This window comes from Aegilops tauschii, chromosome 4, assembly GCF_002575655.3.
Source record: "Aegilops tauschii subsp. strangulata cultivar AL8/78 chromosome 4, Aet v6.0, whole genome shotgun sequence".
Classification (NCBI taxonomy): Eukaryota; Viridiplantae; Streptophyta; class Magnoliopsida; order Poales; family Poaceae; genus Aegilops; species Aegilops tauschii.
The window spans coordinates 352,596,624-352,613,482 of NC_053038.3; the positions used below are offsets into that span (position 1 = coordinate 352,596,624).

The window sequence follows — 16,859 nt, forward strand, 5'->3', positions numbered from 1 at the left end:
CCGCTGCGACCTTCTTGGCCTCCTGCATCTCTTGAAGAGCGTCCCGGGCCTCATTCGTGCAGTCTCCGAGCTCTGGCGAGCCTTGGTAAGTTCGGTCTCTTGAACCGACGCATCGCGCTCCAAGGCTTCACACTTCTTCACCGCGTCCTGGAGCTCCTGCTGGACCTCGCTGACCCGGGCCTTGAGCTTCTTACGGGCGGCTTGCTGCTGGACAGCCTTCCCCTCGGCTTCGGCCAGGGCATTTTTCAGGGCCTCGACCTCGGTCACCGCCCCTACACATATTATGACACTCCGGTCAATACTCACCGCTTATTCTTTCTGAATACACAGCAAGTCGTCACTCACCTTGCTTCTCCTGGAGCTGAATCTTCACCTCGCCGAGCTTGTTCTCAGCCCGCTCCAACCTCTGCTTCAGTTCAGAGACTTCGGCAGCATGCGAGGTCGCGGCCAACAGCGGCGCCTGCTCATTCATACATATCAAGTTAGTCTCCTACAAAGGGTTGATCCTCTGTCCGGCCTTTCTTTCCAAACACCGGACAGTGTCTTAGGGGCTACTGTCAGCACGGGGTGTTCTCTTTCTACGTGACTTACCTCAAAACCTGTCAACAAATTGTTGCAGGCCTCGTTTAGTCCGCTCTTGACAGACTGAACCTTCTCGATCACCGTACCCATAAGGACACGGTGCTCGTCCACAATGGAGGCGCCTCGTAGCGCCTCCATCAGGTTATCCGGTGCCCCTGGTTGGACAGGGGCCATCGGTGGAATTGGCGCACCCCCCTCCTTCGAAGAAAGGTGCGCGCTGGATTCTGGGGCTGCATCGGTCCCCGGAATCGTATTCGGCTGAGGGCCGAACTGAATACGTCCCTCCTCGCCAGTCTCCATGGGGACCTGCTCCCCCATGTGTTCGGCAGCGGAGGTCTCGCCTAGTGGCGCCTCCTGGACAGCGTCCTGGGCCCCTCCCCGGCTCGGAGCGGTCCTCCGGGACAACACTTCGGTGTCGTCCTTGGCCTCGGGGGAATAAGCGGGCAGCGGCGACATGCTGGCCATTTCCGCCGGATCCAACGAACCTCCAGATGAGGATCGCTGGATGCTGTCACGGGCCGGACTGCAATAGCACAATTAACCACGTCAAAACAATAAAAAGGAGAGGCCTGGTACACTTGTATACGTGAGTCATAGTACTTATGATGCGGCCCGACGCTTAGTGCGGAGGCGTCGCTCCGGACTGCTGTCAACGTCCCACGCGGTGTTGACCGCAAGGGTGCCCTTCCCCTTCTTGGGCGTTCCCGCCTCCAGATTCGTGGAGGCCCCCTTTTCTTCTTTCCCTCCTCAGGGGGAGGGTTCTTCTCCTCCTCCTCCTCCTCTTCCTCGTCATCGTCCTCAGGGACGGAGGAATGGGCTTCTTCGTCTTCGGATATCACGTCCGAAGCGCCCTTGCGATGGGGGCCACTTTTGGCCCCCTTGGCCTTCTTCTCCGGCGCCTTATATGGTGCCGGCACCAGCATCTTCGCCAGACGTGGGATGACCGGTTCTTCAGGCAGCAGAGCCGGACACTGGATCCGCTTCGCCCTCTCCATCCAATCCTGAAAAAGTAAATGATAAAAGCTCAGACATCATTCTCGAAACAAACAAGTAGGGGATACGTTAAAAATAACACACCTCGCTGGCGAGGTGTTTAATGTTGTGCCCACGGTCTGAATTTGTGGCCGGCGGTTTCTCGTTGCCCTTGAAGAGCAACTTGCACCTTCGTGAGTGGTTTCGAAGAGCCTCACCAGGGTTTGATGCTTCTTCGGATTAAACTCCCACAGAGGGCGACTTCTGCGCTGGCACGGGAGGATCCGGCGAACCAGCATCACCTGAATTACATCGACAAGCTTGAGGTTCTTGGCTATCATGCTTTGAACGCGTGTCTGCAGTGCAATCAGCTCATCGGGCGAACACCAGTTCGGACTCTTCTCGACCCAGGAGGTGAGTCGCATGGGAGCGCCGGAGCGGAATTCGGCAGCTGCGGCCTAGGTGGTGCCGCGGGGTTCCGTGATGTAGAACCACTCTTTCTGCCACTCCTTTACTGTATCCACAAAAGTGCCTTTCGGCCAGGAGACGTTGGACGGCTTACTCACCATGGCTCCTCCGCACTCCGCGTGCTGGCCATCCACCACCTTCGGCTTCACGTTGAAGACTTTGAGCCACAGCCCGAAGTGGGGTTGGATGCGGAGAAAGGCCTCACACACGACGATAAATGCCGAGATGTTGAGGAAGGAGTTCGGGGACAGATCGTGAAAATCTATCTCGTAATAATACATCAGCTCGTGGACGAAAGGGTGGAGTGGGAACCCTAGTCCGCGGAAGAAATGAGGGATGAATACCACCCTCTCGTTGGGCTTCGGCGTGGGGACGACTTGTCCCTCGGCCGACAGACGGTGAGCGATTTCCTTCGCCAAGTATCCAGCCGCCCGAAGCTCAGTAATGTCCTCCTCCTTGACGGAAGAGACCATCCACTTGCCCTGACCTCCGGATCCGGACATGGTTGAGTGCTAACTCGAGCGGAAAGGAGATGAGAACTTGGGCGCTGGAGCTCGAGACTGGAAGGGCGGAGATAGAGAGAAGGCGTGGGAGAGGGAGTCCTTATCCCCTTATAAAGGCAGTAAATATTGAACGCCTCCCCACTCGCCTTAGAATTCGCCTATTCCCAAGGGTTGTATAAACGGCACAGTTGGGTTACCCATGCCCGCATTGATAAAAATCCCACGATAAGGGGACACGATCTCTGCTTTGACAAGACGTGCCAATGACAACCGCGTCTCGGGACGTGGAGCGGCGGACACAAAAACGGTTCGGAATTATGACCGGTCGGGCATGATGTCATGCTACAAAAATTTGTCAGCGGATTAGATTCGTGTAAAATTATATTCTCTCTGTGGTTGAGTATGGTGTGTGTGACAGGTCCGGATACTATCATCGCGTCCGAATACTATCTTGGAGTTCGGAAAAAAGGGAACCCGCCTTGCAATGCCGAAGACAATTTGCGCGCCGGACTCCTCGTCATTGAAGCCAGGTTCAAGGGCTACTGAGGGAGTCCTCGACTAAGGGGTTCTCAGGCGCCCGGCCTATTATCAATGGGCCGGACTGGTGGGCTGTGAAGACATGAAGGCCGAAGGCTGTACCCGTGTCCGGATTGGACTCTCCTTGGCGTGGAAGGCAAGCTTGGCGACCAACTATCAAGATTCCTTCTTATGTAACCGACTCTGTGTAACCCTAGACCCCCCCGGTGTCTATATAAACTGGAGGGTGTAGTCCGGAAAGGATATACTCATTACCATAGTCATACAGGCTAAGCTTCTAGGGTTTAGCCATTACGATCTCGTGGTAGATCAACTCTTGTAATACTCGTATTCATCAAGATCAATCAAGCAGGAAGTAGGGTATTACCTCCGTAGAGAGGGCCCGAACATGGGTAAACATCATGTCCCCCGTCTCCTGCAACCATCGACCTTAGACGCACAGTTCGGGACGCCCTACCCGAGATCCGCCGGTTTTGACACCGACAGTCGACGAGATCACCTAAACCTATCAATTAGGCTCTAGGGTGGCTCGGGGTCGACGAAACCACCTAAAAGAATCAATTGGGGTTTTGGGTGGCAACATAACAAAAGAATGATGAGGAAGCATTTAAGCATAAGAAACTATTCCTTTCGCAAATGCATTTAAGCATTAGTATAACATAAGCATTTTCCAATGCTTTGTATGTCATCATTTTCAGCAACAAACTAGCAACCATTTTCAGCAACAAACTAGCAACCATTTTTCAGCATCAGTATAACATAAGCAAACAATACTTACTGGAGTTCAACACATTATAGGCATACACAACCATTGTTCACAATACATAGTGGAGTTCAAATGCACAATCCATCCTTTTCTCACAACAGGATGAATAGCATAACTACTAGGTACATAAACAACCAGAGTTCACAATTACTAGAACCATACATTACACAACCATAATTCTAAGTTACTAGGTCATTGCACAACCATCCTTCCCAAAAGGACTGCAATGCCCACTAATCTCACTTCATCTTGTTCAGTTCTGTAAGATGGCCTGGATCCCCTTGATCTTCCCCTTAAGCATTTCCTCTGCCTTCATGAGCTCACTAATCTTAAGCTCTAGCATGTACTTCTTTTCATTATGGGTTTCCTTGAGCTTCAGCAGATCAGCAACCTGAAACTTCAACTCTAGCTTCTCTTGGGTGAGCTTCTCCTCAAACTTTGTGAACTCTGCATTCTTCAACTCCAAATTCATCCTAGCCTCACTAAGCAATTCCTTCTCTGTCATATTCTTCAATTCCAGGTTCTGGATGACAGTTGCTTGAGCACTTGTCAGGTTGCACAGGAGTTCATACTTCTGTTGAAGCTTTTCTGTAACTGCATCTTTCTTTGCCATTTCTGCCTTCATACCAGCCACCAATTCAGCTCTGCATTGGTGCTGATATGTGATGTTGGACTACAGACAACTAAAATCCACAACCCTCTCCTCCTGCATATCCACAAGTTGATGCACATCTTTCACTAACTTGTCATAGTCTGCATCCAGCTTGTTCTTTTCTTCTGTCAAATGGTGAATAGTTAAAGCACTTTCAAGATTATCATTCACCCTAGCAGACTTGCTCTCTTCAACCATTGACCAAAGCTTCAACAATTCATTCTCCATTGTTGGGGGCCACTGCTCATCAACCCACTGAACAAACCCACAATTCTGACCTTCCTGGAAAAATAACAAGGGCAAAATTTAGTACAATACAACTACTATGAGTAGTAAGCAACAGTTAGTTCATGGCAGTAGCTAATGTTGGTACTGACCAACACTGAATTTGCACAGCCATGTGCTAAGCAACAGGAGCACATTGTAAAATAACTTAATGTAATCCTACAATGGGTGATTAGTATATATTTAGCTGAGTAACACTCCATTCAACTTAGCATAATAACCAACTTAGAATTGGCCATTAATATAATGGAATCCTACAATGTGCACTACCACTCTACCAGTGAACTACTTTGCCATATATCACTAACAAATGGAACATAGACATCACTGAATGAAGGTTATCAAACCAGACTACATTAGCCTAGCTAAATACACTACATTAGCCTGCAGCAACAAACTAGCTAGTGACAGTACCTACTGTCAGCAGTGAGCAATAGTTACTCATTAGGAGTAACACATCAGCTAATGGAGGGGCTAATGTGAGTACTAAGCAACACTGCATACAAGTATAAATAAATAGCATGTGCACACAACAGAGCATGCTTGAGCCTATATTTAGCAAAAATGCACTCCGCTGAACTTAATATTCAGCATTCCTATAATGAGCACTACAGTAAGGCATATATGACTAACAAAATTACCATAGACATAACTGAATCACACTTGGCAAACAACACGTGCCACTTTCAATGAACACATCCTGTGCATAATCTATAAGGCAAGAAAAATACTGGCTCTGCACATGCTAAGAACCTTCTCCTAGTCATTGTTCCTTCAAATGCAACAAGCCTCTCTGATGGCTTTCCATACTTGTCGCAGAACGACATCAGATCTAGCTCAAGGCCCTTGTAATCCGGGTCCTCAAGTGAGAAAGGCACCTGCCCAAGCAAAATCCAAGTTACCATCATGTGCAGAGGGCGAGGACAAAGCAAATCAAACGAAATCCTCACAACAAAGACCACCTACACAGAAAAATCGCCAAATTTTTTAAACCTAACCCTAACCCTAGCTCCAATGGAGTAACTGGCCTGGTTGAGCCCATCGGTGGAGGTTTCAGAGTACATGTACGGGAGGCTTGAGTTGTCATCGCTGCTCTCGTCCTCCAAAACCATGGTTGCGGCCGCGTCGTGTGGCGGCCGGCGGGGGCGGGCGCAGGCGGTGGCGAGGCAGAGAGAAGGAAGAAGAAGGCAGAGCAGAGCGGGGGGAATGAGCGGGGGTTGGCTCGGGCTGCACCAGCCGCGCCTAAACGGTTCGACCTGGGGCTCGTCCGAGTCAGCGCGCGGGCACGCGCTCACTGGCCAGCGTGGCACCTGACGGGCGGGCCCAACCGGTCAGATTTCATGTCAATCTTTACCTAATAATAAAGCAAATTGGGTTTCTTTCGTCCGTCATGGCATTTTTCAGAAAAGTCCCTCTATTTCAGAGAATTCAACCCGCCGTCCGGATTTAAGTCACACCCGAACCGTTATTTTACATTTTTCGAACCCCCCCGATGTTTTAGGTAATTCATCTGCGGATCATATTTAAGTCAAACAAATGCTTTTTAAAATCATCCATATCTTTTAAACCGTAACTCCGATTTGAACATGTTATATATGAAATTTGATTAGAAAAATATGTAGAATATGAATATGAGATTATTTTTATCTGCTAAGTATTTTTAAATATTATTTTGGAATATATTTGAGTCAAACCAAATGATTTTTTAAATTATCTGTATCTTTTAAACCATAACTTCGATTTTAACATATTATATATGAAATTTTATTAGAAAAATGTGTGGAACCTAAATATGATGTTAATTTTACCTGTTAAATATTTTTTAAATATTGTTATGAAAGCAAACTTATAATTTATAGCGCAAGATCTTTTTTTCATACCGGCGGCGATCCAGGTTGCAAATAAACACCCCACTATAACCATATAGGGAAAAGAAAACATCGATAACTACACATGCATACCCCTGAAAAATGTCGCAGGGGAAAACAACAGATTTCTCATCGCGAGAATGAGAGAGAGCGAGCGGGAGAGAGAGAGGGGGAGGAGAGAGGGAGAGAGACGCCTTAGGATTAACCATATTCAACACACGTTTTTTATTGTTTTGTGTGAACACCGAGGCCATCGCCGGCGAGGGTGAGATGGAGGATAAGCGGCAACACAAATATGATGCCTCGCAAAAATAAAGGAGATGGACCTATTGTGGTCTTGAGTGATGGTTGTTGAGTTAAGAGCGTGTGTTATGTTTTCTCTCCCGTTGCAACACACGGGCTCTTTTGCTAGTATGTATAAAACGCACTTTTAGCCTCTTTTACAGCGTCTCGCCCTAAACTTGGTACCGACACGTAAAAATTACCAATCTTGGTACCAATCTGCTTCCAATGCCCCAATTGTGGTACTTCCGTGTAATTTACTCAGCGTGGCGTCTAGCTGTTGGACGCTACACAAAAGGATTGGCGGGATGAAATACTTTCACCAACAGTTCAATTTGTGAAATACTTTCGGTCATATTTGTCAATTGTGTCTAATGCCTACATTTTGTGCATTCGGAATCAGAGTTGTGTTCAGAGGCCGTCGTGCAGTGCAGACTGGAGACGGCAGTGCTGTGTTCAGCACCTATCCGAACGAAAATATCCGCGCCACTCCATGAAAGCCCCACCGTCCAAGTCACACTGCTCTGGCTTGGCTCTTTCATCTCCAATCCCCCAGCTCCTCAGCCTTCACCAGTCAACATGGGGATGGCCATGACCTCCTCCCCACAGCCACCACCTCCCCCGCGCCGCCGCCGCAGCCGCTTGCACTCGGCAACCACAATCTCCGCCCCCAGTGCCAACCCCAACCCCAACCCCAAGGCCAAGGTCATCCCCCTTCTATCCGACGTCGGCCGCCTTCAGTCCGCAACTCCCACTCCCACCCCAAATGGCAATCCTAGCTCCAACTCGAAGGGCAAGGTACTCCCGCTGCTCTCCGACGTCGGCAGCAACCCATCCGCCATCGACTACTACTCCCGCGTCGCCTCCAACCTCGCCGGCGCCGGCCGCCTCGGCGACTTCCTCATCGCCGCAGAGGGCCTCCGCGCGGCCTCCGGCGATGCCGGATTCGCGGCCCGCATCAACTGGCGCCTCCTCTCGCGCGGCGTCGTCGCCGCGCTCCGCGAGCACGGCCTGCCCCACGTGCTCGAGTTTCTCCGCGACGCCGACCGCATCGGCGTCCACGCCACCGTCATGCTCGACGCTGATGCGTCCGACGCCGTGGCGGCCGCCTGCCGGCAGCTGCTGGACGAGCGCATCATGGCGGAGTTTGTGGAGGCCATCGAGGCCCTAGCTAGTAAGTAATGTCGTCTCGAACCTCCTTATCCTGTGCGTTTCATCAAGCTTGGTGATACATCGATCGGGATCTGGTGCTTACCAATCATCACTCGTTTACCTGCTTTTACAATTGGTTCGTGCAGAGGCTGAAACCTCACAGTTACTGTTACTCCCTCCTTCCATCTATATAGGGCCTAATGCGTTTTTTCGAGGCTAACTTTGACCAAATGTTAGAGCAATAATATATGACATGCAACTTACACAAAGCATACGGTCAAATTCGTATGTGAAAGAAGCTTCCAATGATATAATTTTCACATTATACATCTCATGTGCCTACCCCAACTTGTTTGGGACTAAAGGCTTTGTTGTTGTTGTTGTTGTTGTTGTTGTATTATACATCTCATGTACTATTAGTCCTGTCAATAGTCAAAGGCGGTCTTGAAAAACGTATTAGGCCCTATATAGATGGAAGGAGGGAGTAGGTTTTGCTCTTAGATGCTTTAATTCCTTGACTAAAAAGTAACATTCATAGACCGTACGTAATCGAGTTTATCGACTGATTCAGATGTTACATCAGCACGCTGCACTTGTCAGTTTGATATGGTTACTCAATAGTTGTTTTGTTTCAGAAGTACCATTTCTGTTTGCCAAGTAGCAGTCCGTAAATCATGTAGTTGTTACTATTTTTTGTTCACGATGTTAATCCTGAAGACGGTGGTGTTATTTCTGCACGGCGTCCTGTTGGATTCATATAATGATATCTGTCATATGAATGTTTATATTACTTGTTAACATACAGTTATAGTAGCTTGGTATCTGGAATATCTGGAATCCATGAATTTTTCAACACCAGTTGGTACTTGGTAGCAGCACAAGGGATTGTGGTTTCATTCTAGCATCAGTCCTGTATCATGTTTCTTGATCAATATATATTTTCCCATCACTTGAGGTACAATTTATTCGTTTTATTTAGCAGTCGCACATCGAATGTTCAGTGTGCAGGAGGATAAATTCTTATGTATATGTTGAAGATATCTTTGTATTTAATTTGGCCCTATTTTAGTTACTTACTGAACTTTTAAGGAACTTGGTAGGGTAGGAACATAAATTCTCTGCCACGCTGAGTGTAGACATGATATGACTCTCACGGCCTGTTGGTTGTGTGTTTTTTAGTCACATGTTACATGTAAGTATGATTTAGCTATGAATTACGGATGGAGTGGCAGTGTGGCACTCACTGTTCTGCTGATTACTCCACTTAGGGCTTAACATTATTCACATGCAGTTTTCTTATTATGGATTTCTGCTATTTCATGCTTTGGATGGTGATGTACTTGTGAAGCCCATGTTAGTTTGAAGTTACCGCTGTTAATGTTTTTCTTTGTTATTTTTCTTTTAGACTGTGGATTCTTTGTTAAGGGCATCGTGGATCCAATGGATGTACTGAAAATATTCGTCAGGAAGCGAGATCCAGATATGGCGATCAGGTGATCATACTTGCTACATTTCTCTTCATTCGGTTTTACTTTTGCCAATGACACTTTCTTGTGGCAGATTTTTGTATTTATAAAAATCGTTAATCAATTTGAAAACTATGCTTTCCGATGATCAGGAATTTCACTTTGTGATACATTAGATTTTCCTACTCTTTTGGGTATCTTCATACCTGCTCATGCATTGCCTTTGACATGTAGGTATGCACGTATCTTTCCACACTCCCAACTTCTACTCTGCAATACTATGGAAGCTTTTGGGAAAAGAAAGGAATTGAAACATGCCCTAAAGGTCTTTGGAGCACTCAAGGACCAGTTGGGAGGTATCAATATGTTTGCGTGCCGAAGTATCATCGATATATGTAGTCATTGTGGTTCTTCTGTACAGGCTCGGATCATATTTGAGGTATGGGACTAGCGAATGCAGTTCAAATTTATACTTGCATATGGGGTCCTTCCTGGTGGGCGTACGGAACACGGTTGGTTTTTCTTAGGAAAAACACCCGTTTTCTCGTACGCCCATCCTTTCCCAACGTTGCCTCGGATGTCCCGTCGTTATGCCATCACGAAGGTGCTGGCCCGGTCCCGTGTACGTCTCGTGAGAAATCCTAACCCTACGGCCGAACGTGGCTCGGGAAACAGGAAAGTACCCCGTTACGTACACGATCCGATCGACGGTAAACAGTCGCAACGGTGTGCCTCGAATGTCGCCTCCGGAAAACCGTTGCCCCCCGGGGGCAACGTCATCGCTGTCCCGGTCCCCTGTACGTCTCAAGTGAAATTCTGACCCAACAGCCGAATGCGGCTCGGGAAACAGGAAAGTAGCCCGTTTCGTGTGGAAAAACTATATGAAGATCTAGGTGAACACATTCCTGATGAGGAACACTAGATGAGAAGAAAGAAAACACATGCCAGATCTGTTTGGCTACTTCTAGATGCTTCCACTCTAGTGTAGTATTTCTTTCCTTTTCTTTTCTATCCTACCTACTGTTTTCTAGAGTCTTCTAGTTGTGAGTAGCTATGAGTAGAATGGTGAAACTTACATAATGTTTTCTAGAGTATTCCAGCTATAAGTAGAAGTATGTGAAGGCTTCCCAAAGCCCTATAAATAGAGGTCCTCGCCTCTACTTTGGAGGAGACTATGTACCCCTACCTATAATAGAACTTGTTGTTCTTATCTAAGATCTTGGAGTAGATCTTGTGCCCTAGGAGTTCTGGATTGAACTCTTGCTGCCCTATCAACCTACATTCGCCTCTAGAGCGATATCTAGCGCAGCACGTTGAAGCTGTTCCTTCAACACTTGTGCTGTACACATTGTAGCAGCAAGGTGGAGCTGCTCCTCCACAAACTTTGTGCTGCTTCAATTCCAGAGCACCATAAATCACAGGTGCTGTTAGTTCCGCAATGATTCATCAATTGGGAAACTCCTAAACATAAATCAATAAAAATATCTTTCAAGCTGTACTATTTCTGGTAAAAGAAACTGTACTATCTAGGATGGTAAACCAGAAATTTTAGTACACCTGTAAATTTCTGAACAAATGGCCCTTCCTTAATCTTTTCAGTTTGTGTCGAAACCTCAGATGTTCCCCAGAAGAGAAATCTATGCATATTCCTTGAGTTGGACCATAAAAAGATATGAAGGAAAAAAAAACATCTGCAATTAACAATATGCATCTAATGAAATACTACTACCTTGTGCTCACCTTTTGTAAACAAATGCTATACTTTAGGTAGTCAGGTTCAGTATTCACTCATATGTATGGCTCTTACACAGGGGCTGCTTGCTGAGAAGATTACTCCGAATACACATGTCTTCAACAGCCTTATGAATGCGAATGCCCACAGCATGAGCTACAATTTTTCGGTCTACAAGCATATGCAAGTAATGCATCTTCTACCCTATTGTTGCTGTTCATAGGTAGGCTATTTAGCTTCAAGCGATTGTTTCCACTACATCATAATAAATCTTCCCTGCAACTCCACTTTTCCCAGTGAAGCTTCTAGAGGCTATCATATCCCCATTTCTTTGGCTACTATTTATTTGTTCTTACATGCTTGCTCAGGTTGTTTTGCATTATGAGGCTAATTCGTTTGCTGCCAGAATTTGACAAAACCAAAAGTTGGTAACTTTTTTGAGAGATGGGCAAGAACCAATTGATAGCCAATTTTTTGAACTTGCCGACCAAGTAGACTCTATATTCACTAGAATAAGCGTGTATGTTGTGCGTGCGTCTAGTCGCACCTTTCATTTTTGGAATAATTTCATGCTTGCCACTATAAAGGTTTGGGATTTGCCATCGAAATCTTGCTAATTGGCACCATAGTCATGCCATAGGAAAGAATGGAAATGAGTTTTTGATGTGCACTGTTGGCTCCAATTTCCATAAATTCCCAGTCTACCCTTGTACTTTCTTTCATCCTTGTTATGCTGTCTTCTTTCCTTTCAAGTTAGAACTGGATGAGCTGTTTGCTTTCATCGGCTTCGATGTCAGTGCCTGCAACTGTGAGGTTGCCGCTGCTGTGACCATGGCCCCTGGGATAGCCTGATCCTGTGTCTGCAGGGAGGTTTTGGTGAAGTTGTGACTGATGTGGAGCGTGACCGCATGGATATATACGGAGCTTGCGCTGGAGTCCCAGCCAGTGTCCCTGCACAGAGCCTGAGATGGGGCTGGGGTGCAAGGGGCTAGCATGAGTAGGCATGGTGGAACCGAACTCAGCCCGACTTGCCTCGAGCCATCATGGCACGGGACCAGCTCTGATTAGCGTTCGTCAATGCACCTGCATAGTCTGTCTCTCTGCACATACTTACAGCTAGGGCCTTGCAGTGGCGGGTACCTCCAAGACCGTACCCCAAGGTCATCATAGTTGTGCTGTCCACCCAATCTTAACTTGGGTGCACCACCTGCTTGATGAAATGCCTGAATGCTATGTTTTTTGAAAAAAAATAACGGGTTAAATGGTCATTATCACGGGCCAACTCCGTTGACTCTTGTTGGAGTAGCAACTGGCCAATCGATCTCATTTCCCATCTTTGCAGTGGCAAGTATACAGTCAGCTCAAATCTAGAAGCAAACATGCAAATCAGAAACCCTAACAGAAAGTGTTCAGTCCTGGTGGATTAAATTACACAACTCATGTGCAGCAACCTAATGCTTCACATATTCCATTTTGCAGAAACTTGGTGTCCGTCCTGATTTGGCGTCATATAACATACTTCTGAAGACATGTTGCAATGCTAGAGAGTTCAACACGGCACAAGAAATTTATGAGGAAATGAAGAAAAAGGAACACGATGGGATTTTAAAGTTAGATGTTTTTACATACAGTACGATGATGAAGGTATGAGGCTTCTGTTGTTATTGTCTTAGTCCATATGTGTTTCCTTTTTATGCCCCCGTAATTCTTCTCTTTGAATTTCAGGTGTTTGCAGAGGCAAAAATGTGGAAGATGGCTTCCAACATCAAAGATGACATGCGGGCAGTTGGTGCTCGTCTTAACCTAGTCACATGGTCATCATTAATCAATGCTTATGCAAATTCTGGTTTGGTTGATGGTGCCATAGAGATCCTTGAAGAAATGATAAGGGATGGCTGTCAACCTACTGCCCCATGCTTCAATATTATCCTTACTGCTTTGGTCAAGTCATGCCAATATGATAGAGCTTTCCGCTTGTTCAATAGCTGGATAGAATTTGGAATCAAGGTATCTCTGTCGCTTGAACAGAAAGGATCCCTTCCAGACAACTTCACATTCTGTGAAGAGCATCCGGGCACCAATGGCGGCACTATCTTGGTGGTTCCATTTAGGCCAACAGTTACAACTTATAACATTTTGATGATGGCATGTGGTACTAATGATGAACGTGCAAAGTCTGTAATGAATGAAATGAAGCGGAATGGTCTTTGTCCTGACCGTATTAGCTGGTCCATTCTGATGGATATTTATGGAACATCTAAAAATAGGAATGGAGCTATTCAGGTTAGTACTAAAGCTTTAAGTTGATAAGTTGATATGTCTTGTTGTAGCAACTGATGAACGAAGTATGATCACTCCACACTGAATGCTGCTATGATATTTCCCTGATATCCTGTCGTAGCAACTAATGACCTAAATTGTCTCTTCATTAGTTGAAGTATTCCACTATATAGAGCTGACTGCGTCTCTTGTAGAATCAATAACTAATAATGAATTTAAAATACAATCTGCAAGATTTTGAACTATTTATTAGTACAGCCAATCAAGAGTCTTCAGTTTTTCTGCAGTTTAGATGGTGAATAGTCCCTCCTCCATCTAAGACCACAGTGCATACTACTTTACTGTATGAGTATATGACAGTGTAATCATGGAGAGAGAAGAGTTCCTAAAATTAGTGCATATCATGGAAGAGTTTTTATGTAACCATATGACAATTTGCAAGTGTTATCTCATGGTTTATTTCTACAAGTTGCTTCCTTGCTAAATGTGGACTAATGTCGTCTAATTTTCCGGGTACAGGCACTCAGAAGAATGCAACGTGTTGGAATAAAACTTAATGTCTCTGCATATACTGTAGCTATTAAGGTTGGCCATTAGACAATGTAGTTGACTTGGTTAAGATACAGGGCACCGCATCATGTTTGTTGTAAGCTTATAGTACCAGTAAGCTTATGTGTCAATTTCCTGCAGGCATGTGTAGAAAGTAAAGATTTGAAGTTGGCGTTGCACTTGTTTGAAGAAATGAAAGCACACCAACTGAAGCCCAATATGGTGAGTCTAAATTGTTGATTGTTATCGAGGATAATTTTGTTCTATTTGACGACTCAACTCTGTGGATGCATGCATATTTTCTTGCACTATTCTTTCTTATATTCTGAGAGTACAGATTTTTTTTCTTATAACTGATTGTTGATGTTAGATAGTATCATATGGCACCTGGTCTCTCTGCTCTTCACCGAACGTCCATGTTATTGTTAGAGGAATTAAACTTTTGATTCCTATGGTCAATTATCAAGAATTGCATTGATGTAAGGTTGCATCAGATACTGAGGTACAAGTTCATGTTCCAGGTGACATACAGAACTCTCCTGACAGCGCGCTCCAAATATGGATCTTTAAAGGAAATCCAGAAATGCTTGGCAATCTATCAGGAAATGAGACAAGCAGGGTATGTGACTAGAACTTCTGTATACTGTTTCTTTGGCATTCCTTTGCTTTTCTTCTCCAGTTCTTTTAGTTTCGAAATTTGTGCTTGTTTAGATGGATGTGTCTACTATGCCGCCCATGAAATGTGCCTTGAGATCCACACACGTTCTCTTACCCTATCTGAATAAATGTAGGCAATCAAGTGATAATGTGTGCGCATCTGAAGTCACATTTCGTGCCGAGAAAATGTGCCTTGAGATCCCGCACATTGTATTGCCCTATCGCAATAGATGTAGGCAATCAGGTGAGAGAGCGTGTGCTCATCTCAAGTCACATTTCATGGTTGAGATATTAGGAGCATCCACCCATACAAGGACAAAATCCAATCTCTTCTTTCTAGAAGAGAAGGGGTTTAAAAGGTTTATTTGATATACAGGTTTCTGTATAGAAGCGCTTTCATAACAGAGATATATAGTAGAAATTCCTTCAAGTTACGAAGTTATGATTTATAAATAATACCAACAAATATCAACAGAGGAGCAATCGTGCGAGCATTTTTGTTGTTGTTGATAATCCTTCTATTGTTCCATGATAGGAAGCATGCCGAGCTCAGCGGATAGAGTGATACTATCACAGCAAAGGGTATATAAGTATATGTTTTGTTTCTGGGTTAAATTTGTTGTTTTGCCCGTGACAGGTATCAAGCATATGACTATTATCTCAAGGAATTGATAGTGGAATGGAGTGAAGGAGTTTTGTCTAGTGATGGTGGGAATCGAAATTTTTACCATTTAGATCGAAAAGATGAGAGGAACGAATCATTCAACCTTTTTCTTGAAAAAGTGGCAAGATTCTTGCAAAAAGATGTTGATCAAAATCAAACTGTTGATGTTCGTGGGCTTTCAAAGGTAATCTGAGATTGAGAGTATCTGTCTACTAATGTATCATATGCTAGTGTTTCAAATCTTTGCATTAATAGAAGGGAAGTTACAACCCACAGACCTTACAATCTGTTGTACTAACTGGAAGTGTCATCTTGCATCAAAGTGATAAATGATTCTGCATGAGTGATGTAACTCCAGTGGCATATTTTGAGCTCCGTTGAATATATTCTAAGCCGTCTACTCAACTGTATGTTTCACAGGTTGAAGCTCGCATAGTTGTTCTCTCAACTCTCCGCAAAATTAAAGAGAAGCATCTTTTAGGTAACCTTCACCACTGTAACTTTATCTGTATGACTATTAGAGTCAAGATGGTGTATATTCTACTGACAATTCAAGCATCCTACTTGGTTATTCTTATTTTTTCAGGAGTAGGAAGAGCAGTCCAGGATGATTTGGTCATCATCACGGGGCATGAGAAGACATCATACACTGATGTTGAAACGACTGCTACCGACGTCAAGCATGCAATAACTGCTGTTTTGACGGATGAACTGGGTCTTGAAGTTTTTGTTGGACCAGAAAGCCGCCCTCCTGTTTCATCCAAACTCAGAGCCCCTTCACGCCCTAGGAGACCACAGGGAATGATAAAAATAACTGTCAACTCACTGAATCATTGGCTGAAGAGGAAATCTGCGAGGGATGTACAGTGACATTTCCTTGGGGCATTTCTTTGGCCAATTTACCTGCAAGACTATCCTGGATGGATGATGTACATACAACAATAGGGCTGTTGCTCTGATGTCCCCGGGACTCGGCACAGGAAGATACCAGAAGGAAAGATTTGTTGGTGGCCAATGTAGTCTGATTTGGTCCAGTATATCAGATATATGGAAAATCACATTATTTGGGGCTGTAAATGTAACCACGTCAATCCTCAACCGGGTAGCATCCCAGGTTAAAATTTTGAAGTGATTAGATGATTGTTGTAATCGCCAATCTTCCACATCAAATGATAAACATTTTGACACAGTACTGATTTGTCCATCTTTTCTCAACAGATTTATGGGCCTCTTTAATTCACAGGATTCTCAAAACACAGCAATAGGAAAAAAAATACAGGATTTGAATGTCATGCCTATTCCAACCTTGCATTATTTTGGTTTGTTTGATTGGGAAACAAAGGGTTCGTTTCAAGAGGTTTGAGTGGATGCTAACTTTGATATGAGATGTAGTACAGTGGAATCCTTAGGAAAAGTTCCTATAGGTTCCAATCCTAACCAATCC

At 45.0% G+C, this 16,859-nt stretch overlaps 2 protein-coding genes across 2 annotated transcripts; one reads left to right on the forward strand and one right to left on the reverse strand.

The window, feature by feature from the left end:
• Positions 1-4,081: 4,081 nt before the first annotated feature.
• On the reverse strand, positions 4,082-5,877 carry LOC109739097 (uncharacterized). The gene is made up of 4 exons (XM_020298179.1): positions 5,764-5,877; positions 5,497-5,643; positions 4,572-4,762; positions 4,082-4,472 (listed from the first exon to the last, which is right to left on the reverse strand). Exons 1-4 carry the CDS (start codon positions 5,875-5,877, stop codon positions 4,082-4,084), a joined length of 843 nt encoding a protein of 280 aa, XP_020153768.1.
• A 1,526-nt stretch (positions 5,878-7,403) lies between these two features.
• LOC109739098 (pentatricopeptide repeat-containing protein At5g02830, chloroplastic) lies at positions 7,404-16,604 on the forward strand. Its single transcript, XM_020298180.4, has 12 exons — positions 7,404-8,089; positions 9,473-9,560; positions 9,768-9,972; positions 11,345-11,452; positions 12,745-12,909; positions 12,991-13,548; positions 14,065-14,130; positions 14,236-14,316; positions 14,616-14,713; positions 15,389-15,599; positions 15,836-15,896; positions 16,002-16,604. Exons 1-12 carry the CDS (start codon positions 7,495-7,497, stop codon positions 16,283-16,285), a joined length of 2,520 nt encoding a protein of 839 aa, XP_020153769.1. The 5' UTR covers positions 7,404-7,494; the 3' UTR covers positions 16,286-16,604.
• The last annotated feature ends 255 nt before the right edge of the window (positions 16,605-16,859 follow it).

Coding starts and splice junctions, on each gene's coding strand:
- LOC109739097 (XM_020298179.1), bottom strand. CDS start 5,877: ATGGTTTTGGAGGACGAGAGCAGCGATGACAACTCAAGCCTCCCGTAC. Junction 5,644..5,763: donor CCATTGGAGCTAGGGTTAGG/GTTAGGTTTAAA, acceptor TTGCTTGGGCAG/GTGCCTTTCTCACTTGAGGA. Junction 4,763..5,496: donor TCTTAGCATGTGCAGAGCCA/GTATTTTTCTTG, acceptor TTATTTTTCCAG/GAAGGTCAGAATTGTGGGTT.
- LOC109739098 (XM_020298180.4), top strand. CDS start 7,495: ATGGGGATGGCCATGACCTCCTCCCCACAGCCACCACCTCCCCCGCGC. Junction 14,714..15,388: donor CAGGAAATGAGACAAGCAGG/GTATGTGACTAG, acceptor TGCCCGTGACAG/GTATCAAGCATATGACTATT. Junction 15,897..16,001: donor TAAAGAGAAGCATCTTTTAG/GTAACCTTCACC, acceptor TTATTTTTTCAG/GAGTAGGAAGAGCAGTCCAG.